We start from the raw sequence: 24716 nt of genomic DNA, 5'->3' as shown, positions 1-24716 counted from the left end.
GATCACATAACAAAAAATTATTGTACAAAGTGTGGCCTGAGATTCTTGGAGCAGCAGCTGAGCAGTAGAAAGCATCAGCTAACCTCGTTTTCCATTTTCATTTATCCACTTTCTCTCAACCTTCATTGTGACTTAGGTACTCCCCAAAGTTCACGGAAGTGGCCTGTGCTGAAAATTTGGGGAACGAAGCTCTAACTATTGTGCAGGGTGAGACCTACTTAACCGATCCGGTAAGCATTATAGCAGAGGCATATTCACAATAGAAACATACATATTCTCTGTACTTTTCTAATAGCTTCTGAAGTATTCATCAAGCCTGTGTCTGATTAAGCACTTTTAAATTCTGAGCAATGAAATGGGCCCTCTCATACCCTCTTGGCAGGAGTGCAAATTGAAACCACCCTTTTAGAGAGCCACTTGGCTGTATCTTTCAAAATTAAAAATGCATATAATCTTTGACCCAGAAATGCCCCTTCTAAGAATTCATCCTACAGAAATAAATACTCCCACAAATCCACAAAAGTGTACATGGAACGTTGGTTCTTTGCAGTTTAATTTATTATGTGAAAAACTGCAAGCAACCCAAATTCATCAACAAGAAATTTGTTGGAGCCTGGACAATAGCGAGACCCTGTCTCTACAAAAGTTTAAAAAATTAGTCAGGTGTGGTGTCACTGGCCTGTAGTACCAGCTACTCAGGAGGCTTAGGCAAGAAGATCACTTGAGCCCACGAGTTTGGGGTTGCAGTGAGCTGTGATAATGCCTCTGCACTCTAGCCCGGGTAATAGAGCAAGATCTCTAAAAAGAAAAGAAAAGAGAAGAGAAGAGAAGAAAAAAGAAAAGAAAAGAAATTTAGTTGGCTAAACTGTGATCCCTCCATAAAATGGAATACTAGGCAAATGTTAAATTGAATTGAATGAGATAGAACTATATGTATCCATCAGGAAAAGTAGAGTGTTTCCATTTTTATAAAATAATTAAGGCAGGTGGCCATGGAACAGATCTTTGGCCAATGGGGTTCAGTTCTTGGGCTCATAAATTGGATTAAAAACCTGTACGATAGCTAAAATAATTTGAGAGTTTTAATTCAGTTCCTGAACCCATCCCCTGTTCTCTGTCTTCCCTTACATCTAAGAACAACCTAAAAGTAATTCAAACACAGATGTAAGAGTCCATACCTAATTGTCATGGTATGTAAATAACACTTTTGAAAAGTGACACGCCCAAGTTCAGAAAAACCGTTTGTCAAAGAAGCAGGACTGAAGACTAGTTTTTTACTGCAATAATCACTTGGATGGGCTTATCTTCTCTTGTGTGTATATCCCAAAATCCCAGAAGAGACTGTTACTGAGCTTTTTCAAATGTTGAAAGCCAGGTTTGATTCTTTTTGTAATGGCAGAGATGCCCAAAACAAAAGGCAATTCCAGTGGGAATCAGTACTCTGTGACTTGTCACAAGAATCTTACTCCCTTTTAATTTTACTAAGAATATTTAAAATAGACTAAAGTAGATTATGATTGTAATCAATTTTATTAAACCTCAGTGAATCCTCTCCCCTCACCCCATGAGAGAGAGGAGTGCATTTCTCTGCCCCCTTAGGGTTGGGAAGACTGGCCATCAATATGGCCGTGGCCAGGGGAAAGGGAGCAAATGTGACATGAGTAGCAGCTGTAAATGAACTTGCAGGGTCTGGCTCAGCCTCTTGCATTCCTGTGGTCTGCCAAGAAAAGAAGTTGCTTTAGGGAAGCTGCTAGTCCAGAATGAGGAAACCCTGGAGCACATTCAAACCCAGCTTACAACCTGAAGCCAGGTCCAGCTGAGCCCAGCCACACCCTGAAGAGCCGCAGGAGACTGGGGGTCCTATGAGCAACAAATAAAAGTTCGTTGCTGTAAGCTCTTGGGGTTGCTTGTTATTTAGCATTATTGAAACAAAACTTGACTAATACATGAATGAACAGCCTGTGACCCATTACCCAGCCTTACAAAATCTTGTCACTTATCTCATATTTGTTTGAGATTCTTTTTTTTTTTTATGAAATAAATCATTCCAGAAACATTTGAGGATCCTCTTAGTACCTTTCACCAATCCCATCTACTCCTGGAAGTAGCCACTATCATGCAGTTAGTGTTTATAATACTTATGCCTGTTTTAAATGTTTGCTTTCCCTTTATATACCCATAAACATTATCTAGTATCATTCTGTAGATTGTAAAACGTTACATAAATGATACCAAGCTGTATGTTTCTTCTGCAATTCACTTCTCTCCCTCCCACCCACTCAACACTGTATTTCAGATTTACTGATATTGATGCATTGGCTGTAGCCATTCAATTTACCTATTGCCTGTATCTACCACAATGTATCAATCTTTTGTTGATGGGCATTTAAGTTGTTAAATATGAATAGTGTTACAGGGAACATTCTTGCACACATCTTTGAGTACCTTGCTGTTCTTTAAGACCAAGTTCTCGTTTTTGGGGAGAATCAGTAGACAAGAAGTGCATGGTTGGTTGAACTTTCACAAACACAATCTGCAAGGTCATTTTAGCCAAGAGCAGAGGCACGAGCATCTCTTGCTGGAGCTGCCACCCAGAAGGAGCCCATAGTGCCTGTGGCCTTGGGCACCTCTGCTTTCCACCACCAGCCTCTGGCTGTGGGGCCAGCACCTTAAGATTTCATGGCAACATCTAGATGACCTTTCTGCTGCTCATTCTGCATCTTCCCAATAGTTCCTCACACTTTATCTTTTTGATCATTAAATGATTTCAAGTGTCTGGTCAGGACTGAAATGTTGGCAAGAGAGTTAGAAACAGAGGAAGGAGTGAAGACTCTGTTAATCGGCCTCTTTCTTCCTCACACAGCAATTTTGCTAACAGATGCAATTACATTTGAGAGCTGTAGAGAACAGAATCTTATGTTTTATTTCTTTATTCATCATTTTACAAATGGAATTCACTGTAAAAAGGAAATTGCTTTTGTAGTTCAGTTCTGTAGGCTCTGTGCTGGAGTGCTCTGAGCTTCAGTTTTAACACCAGCTGCTGCTGCCACCTTGTTCCTGGTGGGTACGAACCAGCCAGGGATGGAGGCTGAGAAATCAGGCAGAGTTCATTTAAATTCAATATATTTTTATTCTTTGTAAATACAATGAGTACAACCTTTTAACTTCACAAATCAGTTAATTCACTTTGTACAAGAAAAGTTTTACTCATCCTATGATAGTCCAAGTGCTGAATTTTTTTTCTCAGTGCTAGTACCTAATAAATCAAAATGTGAAAAGTACAGCAGCTATTTAAAAATGTTTGTTTCTACATTTCCATTAAGTATAGAGTCATACCAAAGGAGCAGCGTATAGTGTGGGACGATGTGTGTGTGTGTGTGTGTGTGTGTGTGTGTGTGTGTGTGTGTGTGTGCATTCAAGGCTTTGCTAGAAACCAGAGTTTTCTGAAAGGCATTGAAGAGTCTCAGGCTGTTAGCAATGGATCAGTCAAGAAACCTTTTAGCATTCTCTCCTTGAAGGTCCTTCTGGCATTGCGTCCATGCTCGGTTACTGTCTGCTGTAACTTGCTGAACAGCGAGTTTGGACCCCCCCTGCCTTTGGTTTCAGCACTATGTTAACGGGACAGCAATCTACCTCACTCAATCACTCATCTCCACTGTATTTGGTTTTGCTGTTTTTATTCATCCTCCCTTGACTTGTGTTCTTTTAGTAAAGCTCTTCTATTTTTGAGATGTTATCCAACCTGAAGTCCTGGTAAGAATCTCATTTTCGTCCACCAATTTCCTTTGACAAGGTTGCCTGGCCTATGGTATTAAAAAAAAAAAAAGAAGAAGAAGAAAGAAAGAAAGAACAAAAGAAAGAGAAAGAAAAGGAAAAAAGAAGATAGAGAAAAAGCAAATCACACGGCATAAGCTACTTTTCACTTATTAACTCAGTTCTGAAGGCCACTTAATAATGTATTACAATAGAAGGGAAACTTCTGATAATACTTTTGCTTTAAAACCTAGCCATTATTTTTAAAATAAATGCTCCAACATAACATAGTTCTGAAGGCCGCAGTATGATGTTATACACAGAGCTATATTTGGTTACCCAACTTCATATGCTAAAAAGGAAAAGAAAGCACTACTTGTCTTTCAGCTTTTGATAGTTCAGCCCAATCTCCAGGTAAGAGGCAGAACGGCATGGCCTGTGGCAACCCCCAATTCGCCACCCCTCCCAGGGCATGGCAGCAGTGAGTCTTCCTCACAGGTGATCCTGTTGCACCCTCTTTCTTCCCAGCCACCCTACCCTGGTTGAGGCAGCCGGTCAGAGCTACTGGAATGTTTTCTGTCGATTGGCATTTTTTCCTGAAGGCTACACATTCCCAGGTTTATGCTTCCTGAAGGGTTTGTTAGTTGAGGCTTGTTCTCCGTGGGTAGAAGTTCATCTGATACTGTCCCATCCTGAAAAGTGGGTACTTTGAGAGCTTAGATATCACTGGATTTGTACATGTCTGAAAGCAGTCTTGTAATTGGCACGTTGCCAATGGTTTTTTTGAAAAACACTTCTTCTATGGTTGATGGGCTAATAGAACGTAAAGCTGGCAAAAGCAACAGGAGTTTTCCAAAGCGACAGGGTTGAGTGGGATATCTGGAATATGAGAAGCCGTGAAAGCAAGGTCAGAGTCCAGTATTAATGGGAATTATCATCTCATACTTGAACACTCATCATCTCCAGTATGATTTCCTGACTTAGGCCTCTTGAGTATCATACTATCCCCACAACAGAGTCCTGACAGACACTGCTGTCCCTGTTTTGCAGGTAGGTAGGCTACTTGAGGCATGGAGAACATAAACAATGTCACCAAAATCACTTGCAGACTCTCTACATTAGCAAAGGGGTTACATTTTGTTTGGGGAAGAAACAATTTTAAGAAACATGATACTGGCCAGGCGCGGCGGCTCACGCCTGTAATCCTAGCACTCTGGGAGGCCTAGGTGGGAGGATTGCTCAAGGTCAGGAGTTTAAGACCAGCCTGAGCAAGAGTGAGACCCCGTCTCTACTAAAAATAGAAAGAAATTATTTGGACAACTAAAAACATATATATAAAAAAATTAGCCAGGCATGGTGGCACATGTCTGTAGTCCCAGCTACTCGGGAGGCTGAGGCAGGAGGATCGCTTGAGCCCAGGAGTTTGAGGTTGCTGTGAGCTAGGCTGATGCCATGGCACTCTAGCCCGGGCAATAGAGTGAGACTCTGTCTCAAAAAAAAAAAAAAAAAAAGAAAGCAAGCAAGAAAGAAAGAAACGTGATACAAATTTTAAGTATAGTGTCCATGATAAAGCTAGCAACAGAATCCACGTTTTCTAACTCTCGAGGCTCCTTCAGTAGGCTATTTCCCTCAAATAAAATGGCTCCTTTTTCTAAGCAATTCTCCAAATTATTATTCAGGCATTATACTTAGTAGCTCTCAGAAATAATTCCATCCTTATTACACTGCAAATTAAAGACTAAGTTCTGTTGGGTGGCAGTGCCACCCAACTTTCATGTCAATGAAATTGGCATATAATTAAAGATGTGAGAAATTGCTTAACAATTTCCTCTCTTAATGTCCAACATACATCTGGGCTCAGATGTGCAAGTTCAATTTTCTGCTGCCTTTAGATGCCTGCAAGCCACCTCCTCACTGCAGCACTGATGCTCCTGCAGCCAATAGTTGGAATCAGGTATCAAGGCCTTCCACGAGGAGGGATCCCTGCACTGAAACAAACCACCTAAGAGACTGAGCTTCAGAAGCACATATCTGTGACTAGGCCAAGTTCAACCCAGGCCACAGGGTGCTGGAAACGGGAGATATCAACATTCGTTCAAAGGAGTTGGTTGTGTTTAAGTGCCTGATAACTTCACCCTGCAAATAGAGTCTAGGAGAGTAAATTTCATGCTTGTCCCTTAGCATTGGGCACATGAGAGTCCCTCTCTCCAACCAGATACAAGGCTTATAATTCACTCTGGGCCCCTAAGGAGCTCATTTGGCTCTTTCAGTGCCCAGCTTCATGAGCACCCATGGACAGGGGCCACCAGACCACATTTAATAAATGTGGCATGGAAATGGTGAAGCTTATCTACATTAAAAAAAAAATCCTCCCTAAATCCCACCGCTTGCTCTCCTTGCTGAATGTATCTCCTGTGTTTCCCAGAAAGTAGTCCCAAGATCCATGTCTCCCTTTCACCTTGACACTCTCTCTCTTCAACAGCTCCATTTCCCTTCCTGGGATCAGACAGAGTACAAATAACTCTGCAGCGAGTTGGGGGCAGTGGCTGCCTGGACAATCTCTGCCATGCCTGCGGCATCCGCCCAACGTGCTGCACATTTCCCGTGGTGAGAAACCACTGTGGGAAATAATCACTTTCAGAAAGGATGAATTTTGTAGAGTCCATAGACAATCAACTCTTGATTTTCTGTGAATAGATTACCCACTCATCTACTCACCCACTTCTTTTATTCTCTAGTTGGGAAAGGGATGGTTAGTCAACAAAAATCAATTATCTATTATATGTGGAGTACTGTACCACCCAGAAACAATAACAATTTGTGTGTGTGTATGCATGAGAGAGAGACAGAGAGAGAGAGAGAGTCTGACTGATCAAAATTATTTTTTAGAATGTCTACGCCACTGACTCCATCCATTAGCATGAATAACTGGAAGTTTCCTTTCAGGTTTAAGTGTTTGGGGTCTATCACAGAATTGTGTATTTGATCTTCAGTTATAACATATAGTTTCTGTAAATTCCTAGCCTTCTCCTTATGTCCTAGATAATTAGAGAAATAGCTTACAAGCTGTAACATACATTTAGCTCAGTCTCAGTTTGCATGTTAACTTTTCATTCCAATTTCAGATTTTCTTTTTCTAGACAGGAAAGTACTAGAAGAAAGAGTATTCACTGATTTGAAGTGGCTAAGAAATAAGACATAGTCATTTTGTCATATTTTGTCACAGTTTAAAATATTAAACTGTAGCTGATACCATGAAATAAGATTTCCATGCCAAAATAGATGTGTTCCTTCCACAAATAATTTTCTTGTCTGGCAGGTAGGGGAGATGTAGTGTACTTGCATTTCTCTAAAATAGATTGTTATTGATCTGTGGTTGTGTTCTCTGAGGTCCCCCTCTCAGCAGTCCGCGGCATACCTGGCTCCCCTCAGTCACCTTTCCCCTCTTTTAGCTCTACCAGCTCCTCCACGGGCTCTGGCTGCACCCTTCTCCCCTGCTGAAATCCTTCTACCATTCAAGGACCAACTCACATGTCCTCTCCTCCATCAATCAGCCTGTCCGGATTTTCCCTCACCCCCTCCCACTAGAATTCATTTCTCTCACTCCCCACATTGCTTTTTTCTCTTCTCTGGTCTGAACTGGAGTGACACCTCTGCCCACTTCTCACAATGATAAGGGGAACATCTTTTTTTTGCTGGTACCCCACAATGCCCACCTGGAGCCCTGCACATGGTGAGTATTCAGCAAAGGCTTGACTGAATCAATAACTGGATATCATGTTCTTCTTGATTTGGTGTACTTAATCCCATAATGGCTCTAAATATCAAAGGTCAGTTATGATATGAAAGTTAGCTTTTGGTGGGGGAAAAGTACTGAAATTATGTAGTACTGCTCCATTTTATAGTTCTGAACAAATAAGTGCCTACTATATATAATTCACTGTGGATTTTAAATTTCAAACCATGGCACTTTAATTTGGAAAAACAAATACATGTGCACTATTGCTCGATACAGTTTCAGTGATATTCTATGGACAGGGAACAGGTTTATTCATTCAGTGTTCAAAAGAGAATTTATGATAGAAACAAGGAGATCCTAGCAGAAGTAATATCACACCAAATGGATAAAGCTGACTTGGAATTTCTCTGACCCCTTAGGCGAGGTAGGCATTAAAGGCCTCTACCCATTCAGTGTAGTTATTCCCAACACAGTAGTTGTGGCTGATGCTGAGATGATGGAGACAGGTTTTCATGGGTCCCTTTCAAGATTAATCTAGAGAAAAAACAAGAATAGCGACTCTTTTCTAATTTCAGGCATACCACGGTCCTAACTTAGGAATCTAAAGAGGTCCCATTCCTCTTTAAAAGCCTGGCTTTTTTCCCCCCCTTTGAAAATGCAATCAGAAAGTCTACGCCTCTTGGTGGGCTTGGCCAGTGCTGGGATGGGAGGAGCTTTGGTGGAGCCCCAGTGGCTGGAAATTTCTACAAATAGCTAAGAACAGCCTCTGCCAGTGGGCCGTGCTTGGCCAGAAATAACCTGGTGGAATTTATGACTCAAAATAACTCAACAGATACCAATCACCAAAGCCAAACAACAATATGACAGGGGAAAAGATGACCTCTCTGGAAGGTTCTCTGGCCCTTCTGTTTGGGATTGGCATCTGAAGAAAGGTATTGCCTTTTCTCAAGGATGATGTGACCACTCTCTAGTATATCAACCCTATCATGTTGATCTTCATTCCTTTTTTTTTTTTTTTGAGACAGAATCTCACTTTGTTGCCTGGGCTAGAGTGAGTGCCGTGGCATCAGCCTAGCTCACAGCAACCTCAAACTTCTGGGCTTAAACGATCCTACTGCCTCAGCCTCCCAAGTAGCTGAGACTACAGGCATGCGCCACCATGCCCAGCTAATTTTTTCTATATATATTTTTAGTTGTCCAGATAATTTTTATTTCTTTTCTTTTTTTTTTTTTTTTTAGTAGAGACGGGGTCTCGCTCAGGCTGGTCTCGAACTCCTGACCTCGAGCGATCCACCCGCCTCGGCCTCCCAGAGGGCTAGGATTACAGGCGTGAGCCACTGTGCCCGGCCTGATCTTCATTCTTAACTCTGCCTGTACCCATTCACATGAATGTGTTCACCTATTTTGATGGATCAACTTGTTCAGCCAGGACAACTGTAACATGTCTGACAGTGCTTTCACTTTGATCATCTGACTTGATTTGCTCCTCTAACCCACCCTGAGAGACAGGAAAGGACATAGATTCTAACTAGATTAACTGGCTGGCAACAGGATAATTAGTCGCCCTGTTTGAACTGGCTTATTACTGCCTGCTCACACATTCACAATGGAGGCAATTTTCTTAAGTACACGTTCAAGGCAAACAAGGGTCACCTGGTATGGATGTAGCTGTTGAGAGTTAGCTGAGCCTCGTCTTGAAGAGCTGCAATGGCGGCAGCATTCCGGAAACTTCTCAGTTCAGAACCACTGTGTGTAGGAACTAGAAATAAAGACCAGGAAACTGTGATAGGCAGCACCGGAAATGCTGGGGGAATGCACGTCTCCAGAGGTGGATGCCAGCAGAACATGCCGGGCCCCACAGCTATGGCAAACAGGGCCACACTAAGAGTATCAGCTCCCTTGAAAATCATCACCTCTTTTTACAAAGGTCAGTCTGGACTTTGAGGTGGCTAAATTAGTGAGGTGGCAAAACTGGGGAAGGAGAAGAGGAAACAGTCTGTGTCTGCTTACCAGCTTTAAAAGTGACGATGCATTTTAGACAGGCAAATTCAGTAGCATCTAACCGGAGTTGTCTAAACCGAGCCACTACCTCTTGTAAAGCCTGTATTTCAGATATGATCTTGTTCAGCTTCTGGGAATCTGTGTTGTCACCATTCATGCCTAGAATAAAAATATGGGATAAATACTCTAATATGAAGGCATTTTCATGATTTAATATTGATTTTTGACAAAATCCTGCATATCAATATCTATTCAATTGTCACTCTAAGATATCTGATTCCATGTAAACTGGCTATATTGTATGAAAGTTAATATAAAATCTTCTCTTGGATGATAACAAACACAGTAATTTGCATTTAAATAACAATGCAAGCAGTCATGAATACAACAAAACAACATTATTTGCATTTAAATATAGATTTATAAATGACAGGTATACTCTATTGTTCATCAGGAATTTGTTATTCTTTACATGTTGTTCTTTTTTCAGTAATGTATTTTTATGGTAATTTCTACAACAAAGTCATTAAATTGTGCAATTCTTACCAGATACAGCCAGTAGAGTGTTAGCATCAACCGGAATGGCCCATTGTGCTATTCCTAGAACAAACAGTTCTCTCCAAGCATCTTCCAAAAGCATCAGCTGTCATACAATAGATGTATAATATAATATAGTGTGTAATTTATAAATTTATAAACAATTTCAATATGTAAATTTCCATTATTTTAAAAAGTGTTTTAAGTGCCTGTCTTGGTAATTTTTTTTCCTGAATATTCTCGCTTTCCCTTATTTTTCTCATATTTTCCTTTTTGAAAAGGTGCCTATAGATATGCACATGCATTTGAGAGTCAGCCATTCCAATTCCACAAAGTTTGCTTCTCTCAGAAAAGGATTTACCCCTCTTATCCTTATATCTACCCATTCCTGACCACCTGGAAACTTCTCTGGAGACCTGGGCTTTACTGAAATTGAAATGCCACCTGAAGCTCAGCGGGCAGGTTCCCCGAATATAGAGTGCTGATATTGTCAAGGTTGAGGATTTCTGACTAAGCTTGCAGATCTGGGCCCCAGTCTTCCTGGAGGGCTGAAGGGGCTGGGGTGGGAGAGAGAGACAGAGAGAGAGGGAGAGGGAGAGGGAGAGGGAGAGAGAGAGAGAGAGGAGAGAGAGAGGAGAGAGAGAGAGAGAGAGAGAGAGAGAGAGAGAGAGAGAGAGAGAGAGAGAGAGAGAGAGAGAGAGAGAGAGAGACCACTGATTCCCAAGAGGCCTGGAGGGGAAATCAGGGTGTAATTATGTTAATCGGGGTTTGCTGAGTTTACCTCATCTCACTGCCTGATTTTTCTGAGACTCATAAGTGGACAGCATCAAGGTGCTTGTCATTTTTAGTCTAATAAATTGTGCTACTGAATATTTAAAATGAAAATCTGTCTCCTTTTCCAAATTAATATACCAGATTCCACTTCACTGCAGTTTGCTTGTTGTGGAAGGATTTCTACCCAAGGGCTAAGTGGCCGACAGTAAGTAAATTTTGTTTGGATTAAAGAGTCTACAAATACTTGTTCTGAGAAAAAAATAGCCAATTTACATGCACACAGAGCAAATGGTCAGAACCAATCAGTAACTTGGTCAAAGATAGGACCTATCCACCTTGAAAAAAATTTTGTTTTTTAAAATCTCTTAAAAACCAGCCAATTCCGAATTATTTATGTGAAAGAATTTCTTCTGGGGAGCTAAGAGCTGAATCATAAAGGCTTGTAACCAAAATCACAATTAGAGCAAAAGGTTTAATTTTTCAAAATGCTTTTATTTGTAGTTTTATTGCATTAAGTACAGGGAATAATTTTAAAATGCAAGGTAAACAATATCTAATTCTGGCCATATTTGAAAGTTCAGGCCATGAAAAAAGAACATCTCATGTCAGAAGATTAAATGTTTTTAACACATTGCAGAGTCTTTCTGTAGGAAACATATTTCGTATTAAGGGGTGCTATTATACTTTAATGAGGTATGGAATGAATTGAAGAAATAAATCCTTTGCTTTTAGAACTACTTATTAACCTTTTGGGAAATTTGTCATTAATTTCCACAAATGTACTGGTAACGACCAGTGATTGTGAACACTTCATTTTCTTTCTTTCCCTTAAGATTAGAAAAATGATGGCAGAAGCCTTTTCTGATATTCCTAACAACAAAATTTCTGGGCTTTTGTACAATGCAATTTTTAGCTGCACACACTTTCCCCCTCTTTGAACGTCATTTACAGACCACAGAATTATGCAAAATGCCTATTTGTTTACAAAATCTCTAAAAGCACTTAAAGAATCAAGGGAGATTCTAGCCTGCACCTTTGATCCTACATGCTGATAAATCAATACCAAAACTGTGAGTATCACAATGGAGAATATAAAATAACGAGACTAGCTCCAAAAATCTCATGAGGGAATATGCTTATCACCTTCTATTTCTCTTATTTCCAATGTTCTTAAAAAACATTGTCTTATCAACAGTTTTAAAAATCATTATGATCTTAAAATCTGAGATTAAATTTGATGTTCCAATTAAACCACAAAAATAAAAAGATAATGTTCTTGTATGTGTGCTTTTCATAGACCAGGTCCTGCTTTCCTGAAATAACATAATTACATTTCTTACTAAGGACTACATAGGTAGATATTTTGAAGCCACAAAAAGAAGCTAGTAAAAATAGTTTCCTCATTGCTGTTAAGAACAGATGCCTGCCTTGGTGATTTATTCAGGGGCTGTGGCCTTTTATAAGGCTGGACATTGTTGATTCTTTCCCAAACCCCTTTCTCCCAAGACCTCAGTGTCCTGATGGTCATACCTGGTCTTGCAAAGACAGCGTGGAGAAAGCTGGCACACTTTTAGCCCACTTGATGCTCATAAAGAGAAGCCGGGCAGCTGATTCACACACTGACTCTGTGGCCACTTCATAGAGATACATTGGGGTCCCATTCACTTCATGGGGGTACTGAAAGGGGAGGAAAGAGACACTTGGAATTGAGCAAACCACAGCTTTGAAAGAAGAGCCAAGCTTTTAATTTCTAATTAAAGCAGGGAAGGGGATAAAAAGACATTTGGATATTCTACTTAAATGCACAGTTGCCATCAGTGAGTGAAAAACAAACATCTATAGAGTTTGAGAAGAAATACTTGTTGGGGGAAGCCCGTTTCCAATCTTTGGGAGCCTCTCCCTTGCAGAGGGGCCTCTGGCTTTTCTATCCCCTGCAGCAAATTTTCCTTGGGCTGAGCCAAGTGCCAGGCCTGGCTCCCAATTTAGACAAGAGCTGCTTGCATTTGTGTAAATAAAAATAGATGTGAAAAAAGTATAAATTAATAGGCACCCCAAACACAAATATGCATATGAGTATTTTTAGAAAGGATTAGTATATTATGGAAATATTTCAATTAGACATCTTAATCATTCACAGAGCATTCCCATTCATAACTGACAACATATTCATAACACTACTTTCCTGAGCTTATTATACACATCAAGGGTAAGAAAGCAATATTAAATACTGTGCGTGTGCGTGTGCGTGTGCGTGTGCCCAGGTGTTTGGCTTCCCTGCAGTGCGGGGCTGCAGCCGGCCCTCCCTGGGGAAGACCCTAGGCCCCTCTCGGCCTGCAATAGAGCCTTGGGGAGGTACCAGCTGGAGGCCTGGAGGTAATCCCTAGGTGGCAGCCTTTCCAGGCTGTGGCCCTGCTCGTAGGGGTTCAATCCTAGCGTAAATCCATCTGGCTCAGAGGTAAGCGAGGGGAACATGGAAAATGAACTCAGAGTTTTCAGCCCATCCTACCAGTATGAACTCCACGTTTCCCTATTGGATTAAAAACACATCACTTTGCCCAACATAATAGATGTGGAGATTTGCAACTCTGGGCCCTTCCTCCAGCTGCAGCCAGCTTCTTTGCGTGAAAAACAAACATCTGTTCTACTGACCTCCAGGGACACCTAAGGCTGCCCTCTGGGTTTAAGCAAGGGCTCCACCCACCACCAATCATCAGTGGGAGTTTCCGAAAGGTTCCTGGGCTCCACCCCAAACTTGCTGAAAGAGAATTTCTGGGGGGTGGGATCAGAAGTTCACATTTGTAGTCGCTCAGAGTTGACTCTACACTACAGCTTGAGCCCCCGGCGCTCAACTCGGGAGAGCAGGAGGCCTGGAGCTCCCTGCAGATACCAGCCCCGCACCGGGAGGTCTCTCCAGCTTTTGTCTGACCCCAATCACAGCTCAGAAGGACTGGGTGTGTCCCTCTCCTCCGTTCGCTCCGAACGAGTCTCTTTGGGCCCAGCAAGGCCACTGACCTTGGGTGTGGGCTGAGCCAGGCTCACGAGGGTCTGCCGCTCGGGGGTGGCGGACACCGCGGCCAGCTCCAGGCTGTGCGGTTCCAGCTGTGTGACCGCGGTGAAGAAGGCCGGCGCGGGCAGCGCCGCCGAGGGGAAGTGCGCGGCTGCCCCGTTCTCCTCCTTGTGTCCACGGAAGTAGAGGGCCACCTGCTTGCGGATGGTGGACGTCCGAGGACCCCGCTCGTGCTGCACGGCTGCAAAGACAGATGGACGCACACGCCCGCCGTCAGAGACGCCGCGACACTTAGCCACTGCACCGCTCCCCGGCCTCAACCAGGGTTGCCCAACAGGTAAAGAGAAGGAGGGAGAGGGAATGTGAGGGCGAAAGGCGCTCTGAGATCGTCTAACCCCTACACTGCACAGACTGGGGAGCCGGCGCCGAGAAGAGGAGCCCGCGTCCAAAGTGCCACGATAATGTCACAGCCTCAAGCAAGACTAGGTGTGCTCACTGTCCGTTCAGGGCTTCTCCCCACTCAGGAGGGTCTCAGGGAAACCAGAGGTCCTCTGGGCCAGAGTAGCTAGGTGTGCTCGCCCCCATTTTAGGGGAGAGGGAGCGTCAGGCACGCTAGGCACAAGGTCTCTCCCCAGACTTTTCCAGTTCTATCCAAGAACGACTACTCCCACCCCCCAGTTCCCACCCCCACAGAAATGGCTTTTGGCTTCCGAGGGGCCCCAGGAGAAAAGGATCCGAGCCCTGGGGATGCTGGGGGATGGGACAAGGGAGAGTCCGTCTCTGATGGAGCAACGCAGGGGAGATGTGACTATTACCAACAGTTTAAAGGAACAAATTAATTCAGAGCAATCTTCCGCCCGCCGCGCTTAACAGCTTATCAATACACAAGTTCAACAGGTTGGACGCTCCCTCTTGCTTCCTGCACTGTGGAAAAGGAGCTCTCCCTGATGGACGTCGTGCCTCCTGGAGTGCCGTCAGGCCCACTGCGCAACCTGTCTGTCCCCAGGCCCCACTGCGCCCTCTAGCCCGTTAGTCCCGCTCCCCGCCTGGGCCTGGGGCGCCCTCGCCAGGCCGCGCCGAGGGACGCAGCTTGCACCGTGCTGGGAAGCGTCCTGATCTAGTTCCTGCAGCAAGCATTTAAGAGCCTGCGGGAGGTGGGGGTCCCAGTCACCCACAGGCGTCCCCTGCCTCTCCAGCCCATTTTCTCTTTCTTATGTACAACCGAGAGAAGGCCCTGGAAAAGCCCAGCTCGGCCCAATGGCCCTACTGATCTTGGCATCTTGAGAATTTGCAAACAACGGCTTGAAATTCCTCGTTTTCGTGTCTCTGCCCTCCCTCCTCCATCACACCACGATCTTCTAGCCCCCAGGATCTCCTCCCCGGGAGACTACCCGGACTGGGAGATCCTAGGGGAGGCTAACAGGCTTAGGTGTGGGCCACGAAAGACTGCAAAGAGAGGCAAGAAGAGTGATTAGGACAGAAGGCAGAAAATGCGCGCTTGTCCCCAGCAGAATGGGGGTCCTCCAAGCGCTGCTTTTGTGGGGGTGGTTGTGGGGCACAAGTTTCTGATGACTTTTCCCTAGGGAGGTCAAGGGTTCTCCCGCGGGATCTTGTTGAGTGACCGGAAAGATACGATTGAAGGCCCAAGGCCAATTCCCGGTATCTGTAAAGAAGAGCTTGGGAGATGATTTACATGCATAGGGGTGCCATGCATTTTCTGTAGGTGTAATTTACTTACTACTCAATCAACGTTAGAAGAATAAAGGGATGCACTGATTACCATCTTTGTTCATGTTGACTTCCAAACACTTCTTCAGCCGACACGCCCTGCACTGGTTTCTGTGTGTCTTGTCCACGGGGCAGCCTCCCTGGAACAGAGTGCAGGCGGTCAGCGGCCCTCGGGGCCTTTAGGCTGGAAACCTGAGGCCCGCGCCCGGCGGGGGCGGCGGCGTGGGGGCGGAGCCGCAGGCCCTGGAGGGGCGAGCCTGGGCCAGCGAAACGCGAGGGCCCTGGGCACCAGCAGGGCCAAGTAGAGAAGGAGCTGGGACTTCCCAGGATACTTCAAGAGGGCCAACCCCCAGCCCTAAGAAAACAGCCCAGGAGAAGTCCTCCTCCAAGCAGATGAAGGATCAGAGCGCCTGGTTTGCTACGTCCCGCTCTGCGGGCAGAAGCTCGCTAGGAGAACTTCCTCCAGTCGCGGAGCGGTGGAGCAGGGACCAGACTTTTCAGGACCGAAGACAGCGACCCGGCCCCAGAGAAGGAGGCCTCTGAGCTCCGTTAGCAGCAGGCTTTCGGGTCCGCATCCATGCCACGCCCCCTCCCGCCGACGATTCTTTCCGCTTTGAGTAGTTTAGTCTACCTCTTTCTGTCACTTCCTGGGCAAGCCCATTTACCTGTCAGATAAATATCTCCCATTTATTCTTCACTCTCCTGTTACCTCACTTTTGCTTTTATACTTGAAGCCATCCCTATAACACCATGTTGAGAGTGGCCTTAAAGACTAGCCTCAGCCCAGCTTCATAGAAACAGCCATTCCTGAAAGATCAGGCCGAAGCCAGAGAGGTTCGAAGGGCAAGGCCTGCAGAAGGCGAGGGTGGGAAAGGAGGAGCCCAGGGCCTGGGCAAAACCTAAAAATGCCCCCTATGTAAATCTGAGCAGGAAGATAATGTGATGGACCGCCTGACAAAATGATAATATGAAGTGAGATTTAGCACGATAACTGATTAAAAAGGTAGTTGCTCTTTAGAAATATATATCTGAGGTGCATGAGAAAATAAATGTTTTACCTAATGCAAGTTTCTGAAAAATATGTTGGCCATTAAAAGAGGAAATCTACAAAGTTTCTTTTGGAATTTATTATTAGGTGTTATTACTGAGAGAACATATACACAGGTAGTCATATATGCATATGAGTTTTATACACAGAAAATGTCTAAGAAGTTTGGCACATTCCCATATTTATATAAATTGTTACTGTTACATTTGTAGTGGGAAAAGAATAAATAAATAAATGTATTTCTATTTTGCTCTATAATCTCAAAAATTCATATACTCTGTAAGTACATTTTTTCCCTTGAAATATCCCTTAGGGGAAAATTACACACTAGAATGCAGTTTTATGAGATCACGCCCCTCCAATTTAAAATATGTTGATTTATTTAAAATTAGGATGGGACAGAAGTTCATAACCATTTCAAAATATCCTCATTACTGTCAATGATAAATTGAAATATTATTTAGCAAACTTTAGAATCAAAGAGAGGAAGGAAATAATTTTTGGTTCCTAAGTGAATTTTTCAGGGCATCTTTCCTGGCCAATGTAATAATTCAATGTAAAGTGGTTTAAAAAACTTATTATATATAATCATATGTCTATCTTCAAATGGTATGCTTCCAGTATTCTGATATACATGGAAATGTAAAATGGAAGCCTTCATTAGTTCTTAAGTGTGTCTTCAAATCAGATCAAATGTATATAAATATCTGGTGCCTGAGAAAAGGATGAGCGCCTGAGCTCTAAGCATTTGTTCTCTTTATAAGGAGAGGAACACCAGCCTGGTGAGTCTATTATCACTCCTTTACAAGTACTTGGAGTGATATCACTATGTTTGAATTGATAGCCATCCTCTTTTAAAATATCAAGCATAACATCTGAGATTTTGATTCCCCAGTTCTGTGCATTGTATAAAAGTAAAAGACTAACTAGAAGCCTGCTCAAATCTGACAACCCACAGTAATCCCACAATCCTGTGGAACTACCAGGATACAGTCCTGTGTGTGTATAATGTGACATGTCCATATAGTGATGCTAGAAACTGATACAGTTCTGAGCACTCAGTTAAACAGATAACAGTGCTGGAGAGTTCAAAATAACTTAACCAAATGTAAATGTCTTCTTGCTTTTGCTGCTAATCCAAATCTATCAGAAATTGATACGAGCAGACATGACTTCAGAAAAAGATGTCAGAATAATTCACTAGCACCAGATGATGTATGCATATATATGTATGTACCATATATTTATTAATTAATGAAGGTGTTTTACTATTTGATTACCAAAGGGTAACTCTTGACTAATGCACTCTCTGGGATCCTCCCTGGAGTGAAGGTGGAGGCCTCTGTGCTGAGGGTTTGTGAGCCTGGCTAAGGAGGGGACAAAACATAGAACAGGAAGGTTGGTCTCCTAGGTGGAAATAAGCCTATTACTGAGCCAGAAACTGAGTCAAGGGGTTCTGCTCACTCTGGAAGCTCTGTCTCACACTCAGCCCATGCCTTGACTCCTCTGCCTCTTTGAGACAGTCCTGCCTGCTCAAGATCAAAACACAACAAACTAGGCACATCTAAGCAGAGAAGGAGGAAGGAGATATAGGAAACTTGGGGAGGATCCGGGTTGCACCTTCCTTTCCAGCAGTCTCTTCTTCTTCACCCTGCCCTTTTTTAACAAAGCCCAGCTAAAGGCACTTGGGTGCCCCATGCACAGTTCCAGAGCAGCCCTGCTTCTCTGGAGTTAAAAGGAACAGCCCCTCAGAGAGCACTGCCTCTTTCTTCCCAGAGGCCAAGACTCACTTTGGATCTCAGCTAAAGGTAGTATCGACCTTGACTCAGATGCCTGTGTGCCTTTTTCTTCTGCCATCTTAGGTAGGCAGTAGTCAGGACACTGAGCTTGGGTGGTGCTAAGAATGGGGGTGGGGTGGGCAGGTAAAATAACATAGCTCTTTCTCCTGTTTGCAACTTGTGGTTAAGATTCTAAAGTTCCTTAGGTCCTCTGGGCCAGCTTTATAGCCACTGGGTGTAGGCCTTACCCAGTGTCAAAATCTGTCAGAGGAAAAAAGAAAAGGAGGTGTAGGGAGGCTCTGGGATTTCAGACTTCCTCCTGCAAACTCATCGGTCCTCCCTTACCTCTCCCCGCCTTTCCCCAGCCAAAGGGCCTCCAAGAGTTGAGGCAGGAAGGAGGAGGAGGTCAGGGCCCCATCTCTGCTCAACAGCGGGGAAACTCAGAGGAGACCTTGGCACAAACAAAGCAGGGAAGAGGCAGCAGAGGGGAGCTGGGCACTGCAGCCCTGGCTAAAGTACCTGGTTTCCAGATTTGCAGACATATGTCCTATTCCTTCGGATACTCCGTTTGAAAAAACCTGAGCAGCCGTCGCAGGCGTAGACTCCGTAGTGTTTCCCCGAGCTGCGGTCGCCACACACTTTGCAGGGGATATCTAAAATGCGGCCTGAAATCGCAGGAAAGACAGGGAAGGGGGAAAGGGGGGAGAGGGAAAGGAGGGCGGAGAAGGCGAGGAAAGGGGAGAGGGAGAGAGAGATGCTAAGCAATCTGACCTCTGAAGGGATTAGCACCGAAGCTGCGGTAAAAGCAAATAATGAAGTGATTTTATAGCCAAACTTTTTTTCCTTGAGCAAGTGTCAGTTTCCTACAATGAGCATTATTCATGCACCGCTACATGTATTTGGGTCTCCTCTAATCGCCGAGACCCATTTTGGAATAAAAGATTACAGCAGGCCCGGGCGGTAGCGCTGCCCGACGCTGCCTTTCTGCTCCGCGGAAAGTTTGGCCGCCTCCCTCCTTCGCTCTTGCATTTAACAGAAAAAGTTGTTAGTGAGCGCGCGAGGAGACAAACTTGAAATGTAAAAGCGAAAAGAAGAAAAACAAACACGGCTGGAACCAGGGAAGGCAGCTGGAAGGCAATCGAGTTTTCTCTGAGCTCTGTGCCGGCGGTTGTTATTATTAGGATTATTATTGTAATGCTAATACTCGGATTATTAATGATAATAAGGGTAGTGGTAATTGCCCAACTTTCTCTTTACCTATTAAAAAAATGCTTGGTGAATCGCTTTTGATAAATTATTTCTTTTAGGAAAAAATCATTTTCTCCGCAAAGTAGCACCGGGCTGGCAAGTGAGGAGCGAGGCAAGTTGTGGATTCCGTGGCGGGTTAGTTGGGACAGCCATTCCTTTTCCCTCCAAGCCCCAAGTCCTTTCTCCCTGAGAGGCAGGCCTCCTCACACTTGGTCCTGTGTGGGTCTCTTCCTCCTGGTTTCTCTGCCGCTGTCAGAGGTTGATTTTTTTTTTTTTTTTTTTTTAAGGATCTGACTGATTTCTCTAAGCTGTTCCCCTCCACCCCTACTGGACCCCAACTCAAGAAAACTTCCCCAGGAATCCCCTCTAGCCTGCGGTGGCCACGGACCATGGAGGAGTGTTAGGGAGAGGGTAATATGAGAACATACAGAAAGGGGGGAATTATTTTTCTCTAAGGTTCAAGAGTCAAACAAGTGCCTGAAACAGTTTATAGGGACGTAGAAATGCTTCATCCTTCCCCCCAAAAGGGGGTATTAAAGTGTTAATTAACACTTTAATTTTTAAAATAATAATAGTTAATAACTATTAACTTACTGACACTTGATTTTTCTGTGGTTACCCATCCAGCCTGGGCCTCCAGTCTGGGCCCAGCCTGCCTCAGGCCTCTTTGAAACTCGACAGCAGCTCCCAAGAGCACTTAGGTTGGGGAGTAGGCTTAGGTTAGGGTGGGGAGAGGCAGGAGTGACAACGACTGGGCAGGGGAGTGGGGGAGGTGAGGGTGCGGTGTGGGGAGGGCCACCGAGGCATCAGAGGTTGAAACTTGTTCCTGGATTCCAAGGAGTACGGGAGGGCTTGCACTCTGGGTCCCAGTCTCAGCCTCAGGTGCAGAGGGGGAGAGCGCCAGGGACCATGCTGGGTGGGGGGTTTTCGGTAACGACCAGGCTCGGCCGGGGTAATTACAACCCCGCCGCAGCACCTGCCTATAGAGCCACCAGTGACCCGTCAAAAAGAGTAGCATGGGAATTCGGACGGCGACAAAGGCCGGTAGGGGAGGCGCGCGGCGCGGCGGCCACCGGCTTGGCGCCCCCTCTCCCACAGGGCGGGAGGGGAGATTGTGCGGGGAGAGGGAGGGGCTGGAAAGAGCCAGGAGAGGCCACATTGGGTCTTGTCCTCCATCCCCTCCGGCCTGTCACTGCGCCCAGGGGAACTCACGGTCGCCCAGGAACCAGGGTCGCAAGCTCTCCCCACGGCACCCACTCTGGAAGCAGTAAACTTGGTTTCCGTACTTTGCAACCAACCTCCTCTGCATAACACACGCCCTCTGGCCGCGTTGGGGTCCACGTTTGGGGCCCAGCGACACTGTCGCCCTAGCTGTGCTCTTCCTGGAGGCACTACAGATGATGCCAAGATAAACTCATGGGAGGAGCAGTGGTGGGGTCTCTTCTCCCCACTTTCCATCGGGACACGAGGCCCATGACACGCATCTCTGGAGGAACCCGATGGGGGTGTAGGGAAGACGAGTACGGGGTGAATAACCCTCCTTGAACTCGGGGGCCGGGCCTCCCGGACCTGTCACCCCCGTAGACCGCCACCGACGCGAGTCCGCCCTGGCTCTGCGCAGACCTCTGAGCCGGGGCTCCTGGGGCAGATTAGAGGCGGGCAACTAGGCTGGGGCGGAGTACAGGAGGGAGGGACGCGAAAATTCCAGGGCATAGCCGGTCTGCGCCTCCCAGCCACGTTAAGGTGACTTGGGGTCACGAGACAAGCTGGTTGACCCCGTTGCAAAGCTCCTCTCATTTAGCAAGCGGAGCGAGCTCCGACGTGAGGCGAGCCGGAGTTTCCTGAAGCTGGTAAACCGTTCTTAACTTCCCTCGCCAGGGGGTCCCCTTGGGGCTTTTTGTGTGTCATAATTGCCTAAAGATATATGGCAGCTTCGATTACTGTAATTACCATCAGAGGCTGTTGAAAGAAGTTAGTCTGGGCTGCAGGGGTGACTGGCCAGGGTCTTGTTACCACCCAGGCGGGACTCCGGGTGACATCGTTCTGCTCTCCAGCCGGGCGAAGCCAGGCAAGGCGGGGGCTGCAGACTTTGCTCCCGGCCCAGTCCTGACCTGGCCCGCTGCGCGCCGACCTCCTCGCAGCCCCGGGTGGAGAGCCGCGCGTTTCAGGTCTGCTGCCGCCACGGGTCTGGAGAGGGCCTGGATACAGCGGCGCCGCGGGCGGGGCCGCTGTCCTGCCGGCCTGAGAGACCTCAGAGGCGGCGGCCGGACCTGAGCGGGGGCTCCAGGCTTCCAAGGCTGAGCCCAGGCTCTTGAGAAGTTGAAAAGCTCCCAAGTTTCCTCAGTGTGCCCACTCCGCCTTCTTTCCCCAGAGTTCGGAGGGTCCACCTGCGTCCTAGCCCACAGAGCGCGGGCACGGCCCCAGGCGTGCTGAGCTTCGCGCCCTTTCCTCGCCCCCGAGGCTCACCTTTCAAGCCCCCCAGCGGCTCTTCACCCCGCAGTGGGCTAAAGAGCTGAGGCTCCTTACTGCCAGAGGTAAAGGCGAGGGCCTGTCCCAGGGCAAGCGAGCCTGGAGGCCTGCGGAGGCCCGTGGGCTTCGGTTTTTCCAGTGAAGACTCCGAATGCGACAGGAAAGGGCTTCTTCTGTGCACCCTGGGAAGAACACTAACCCTGGGAACGCGAGCAACAAAAAGCGAGCTCGCCTCGCCTCCCAGAGCGTGGAACAGCGAGGACCAGAGTAGGCCCGGGGCTAACTGGAAACGCCAGTCCGGCGAAAGGGTTTGCTCCGCATTGCGACAGCGGTTAAGGCTCCTTCTTTCCTCTCTCTGCCCCAGCTCTAAACATTTCTCCTTTTCTCCTTTTGCTCTCATTCATTTTGCTCTAATTTTTTTAAACGGCAGCACCCAAACCAAAACAAACGGACAAAGTGAAAACACAACCTCCTTCTCTGCGGGTGGGGTCCGGGGGACGCAGGGGCGGGAATTGCATCCCACTTAAGTGAGACTTCATTATCAGTCCTCAGAAGTATCTCGGATTCTCCCAACTTTCAAAGACTCAGGACAATGAGGACGAGTGAGGGGGGAGGGGGCGGGAAGGAACGCACATAGCGCCAAAAATGCCACAGGCGAAAACAACGCTGGCGGCGGGAGAACTCCGGGACGTAGGGACTGCGGCTGCGGCCGCCCTCAGCCCTGGACCCTGGAACCGCAGCCTCCGGCAGCGGGAAGGCGGGAACTGAAATGCCCGGAGGAGAATCCTAGAACGGCGGGCGCTTGCTCAACGCCAACTCAGGCCTGCGCATTCTCGGGTTCCGCGGGCACCGTGCATGCAAATGCCCTAGCACACACACGCAGCCCTGCACTGCAGCGTCCAGGGGTGGTTAGAGGTCAGCTGAGGCTTGGGGTTCGGTGGGAAAGCCAGCAGCTAGGAAGTTCGAGGAAGGAGAGAGGCGCGCAGAGGGAGCAGGCCGCGCACTCCTGCCTCTGCTGAGCTCTGGCTCGAAAAGTCCTTGGGATTAGAGATTTGGTCCTCTCTTTGCTAGAGTAGTTCGCCATACTTTAAATTCCCCAGTTATGACCTACGCGGATTTAGGATTAAGGAAAATGTGACTTTTAAATTGTTTCTGCTTCCCAGTTTGCAGGATTATTTGAAATAGCTATAAACGGGGTGCAAAGCATTCCATTCAAAATCCGCTTTGCAGAGTTGCTTTTGCGCGCTGGAGCTCGGAGTTTTGAACGAGTGTGTTTATTGTGTTGCCGCCTGGAGCTGAGGCCCAGTTCCCGCCCCCGTCGCCCCACCCGCACAGCACCTGGCGGCTAAACGAAGGCAACTCGCCTGACTGGTGGGCTGCATGGGCCGCAACCTTCCCACCACACCAGGGGTGAGGAATCAAGCAATCCAGAGGCAGCGAAATTGCTCTGCCCTCACCACGAAACGCTCCAACTCACGGTCTACAAGGAGCTGAGTCAAAGCGCACACGCCCGCAGGAGTCCCTCTCCCGGGCTCGGAGCCGCAGCTTCCCGGGCAGGACCTCCCCGGCCTCCCGCTCGCCCGCCCCAGGCTGCGCGCCTAGGCCCCGCGACGGCCCGAGAGGTACCCACTTGTTGATCCGGCAGGTTTGCTCATGCTGGCTGTCCCGGGACGGAGCGGTTGGTGGGCGCTGCCCGAGTCCCGGCCGGCAGCGCCCGCCTCGCCGCCGGGCGCCGCCACTCTCCAGCCGCCCTCCAGCCTGCGAGGCTCCCGGGCCGGACAGGTGGGTGTCAGTGGCTCGCTGTGCGGCTCCCCGGGCGCTCAGAATTCGTTCCACAGTGCAAATTTAAGCATTCTTAAGTTTCTTCCCGGCTCTTGCAAAACTGCAGCTGCTGGGAATGCTGCTTGCTATGGACACACGCATGGACAGATGGAGAGATGGACAGGCAGACTGAGGAAGAAGGGAGGAGGACAGCAAGAGAGGGGTGTTGAGGACAGAGATGGAAACACGAAAATGGTCTTCCTACGGAGCAAAAAGGGCAAAATCCCTCTCTTTCCCCATTCCTGTCACTCAGTCTTCAATCTCTCCCCTCTACATAGGCATGTAGAGTGTGGGCAGATCTCTACAGACCGCTGGTCTTCCAAGGAAAGAAGGAAAACACAACCGCAGCCTCAGAGGTAGATGGGCTCGGCGCTGCCGGAACCCGGGCGCGGAGTGGGGAAACTAGATTGCTGGGAAATCCTCCAAGGGAAGAGGCGGCCAGGTCCCGGTTTCCGGGGAGAGCCGCGCACGCAGCGGCAAAGGGTCCCCGAAGTTCATTACCCCGTGACTTTGTGCCTGTCGCTGCGGGCTGGGTCCCCTGTAATATCTCCAGAAGCGCTCTGACAGGCAGCCGCGGGGAGGGGAATAGGGCGTCCCTGGCCCACTTAGCTTTTCCCCCAACTCCTGGCGGGGTCTGACGTCAGCCATGTGCGGGGAGGGGATGGGAAGAGGGAGGGGGTTAAATGCTAATGATATTAATGAACCTCCAAGCGGCTCCCAAAGAAAATGCAGGCGCTCTCGAAGCTGACGAGTTAGAAAGTGTGAATATGGGACTGCGGCTCTGTGCGTGCCTGATGGTGAGGACGGTGCGGC

At 46.9% G+C, this 24716-nt stretch overlaps 1 protein-coding gene across 1 annotated transcript; it reads right to left on the bottom strand.

Moving 5' to 3' along the window:
- Positions 1-3106: 3106 nt before the first annotated feature.
- Positions 3107-24490, bottom strand: NR2E1 (nuclear receptor subfamily 2 group E member 1). The gene is made up of 9 exons (XM_045544127.1): positions 23713-24490; positions 18885-19030; positions 15592-15679; positions 13817-14052; positions 12335-12481; positions 10040-10136; positions 9503-9652; positions 9146-9251; positions 3107-4632 (listed from the first exon to the last, which is right to left on the bottom strand). The coding sequence occupies exons 1-9, from the start codon at positions 23735-23737 to the stop codon at positions 4470-4472; spliced, it is 1158 nt and encodes a 385-aa protein (XP_045400083.1). The 5' UTR covers positions 23738-24490; the 3' UTR covers positions 3107-4469.
- Positions 24491-24716: the final 226 nt, after the last annotated feature.

This window comes from Lemur catta, chromosome 2, assembly GCF_020740605.2.
Source record: "Lemur catta isolate mLemCat1 chromosome 2, mLemCat1.pri, whole genome shotgun sequence".
Taxonomy (NCBI): Eukaryota; Metazoa; Chordata; class Mammalia; order Primates; family Lemuridae; genus Lemur; species Lemur catta.
The sequence above is the reverse complement of the archived record's forward strand: the minus strand, read 5'-3'. Positions and strand labels throughout refer to the sequence as shown.

Coding starts and splice junctions, on each gene's coding strand:
- NR2E1 (XM_045544127.1), bottom strand. CDS start 23,737: ATGAGCAAACCTGCCGGATCAACAA. Junction 19,031..23,712: donor CAAACCTGCCGGATCAACAA/GTGGGTACCTCT, acceptor CTGCGATTTCAG/GCCGCATTTTAGATATCCCC. Junction 15,680..18,884: donor TCTGCAAATCTGGAAACCAG/GTACTTTAGCCA, acceptor ACTCTGTTCCAG/GGAGGCTGCCCCGTGGACAA.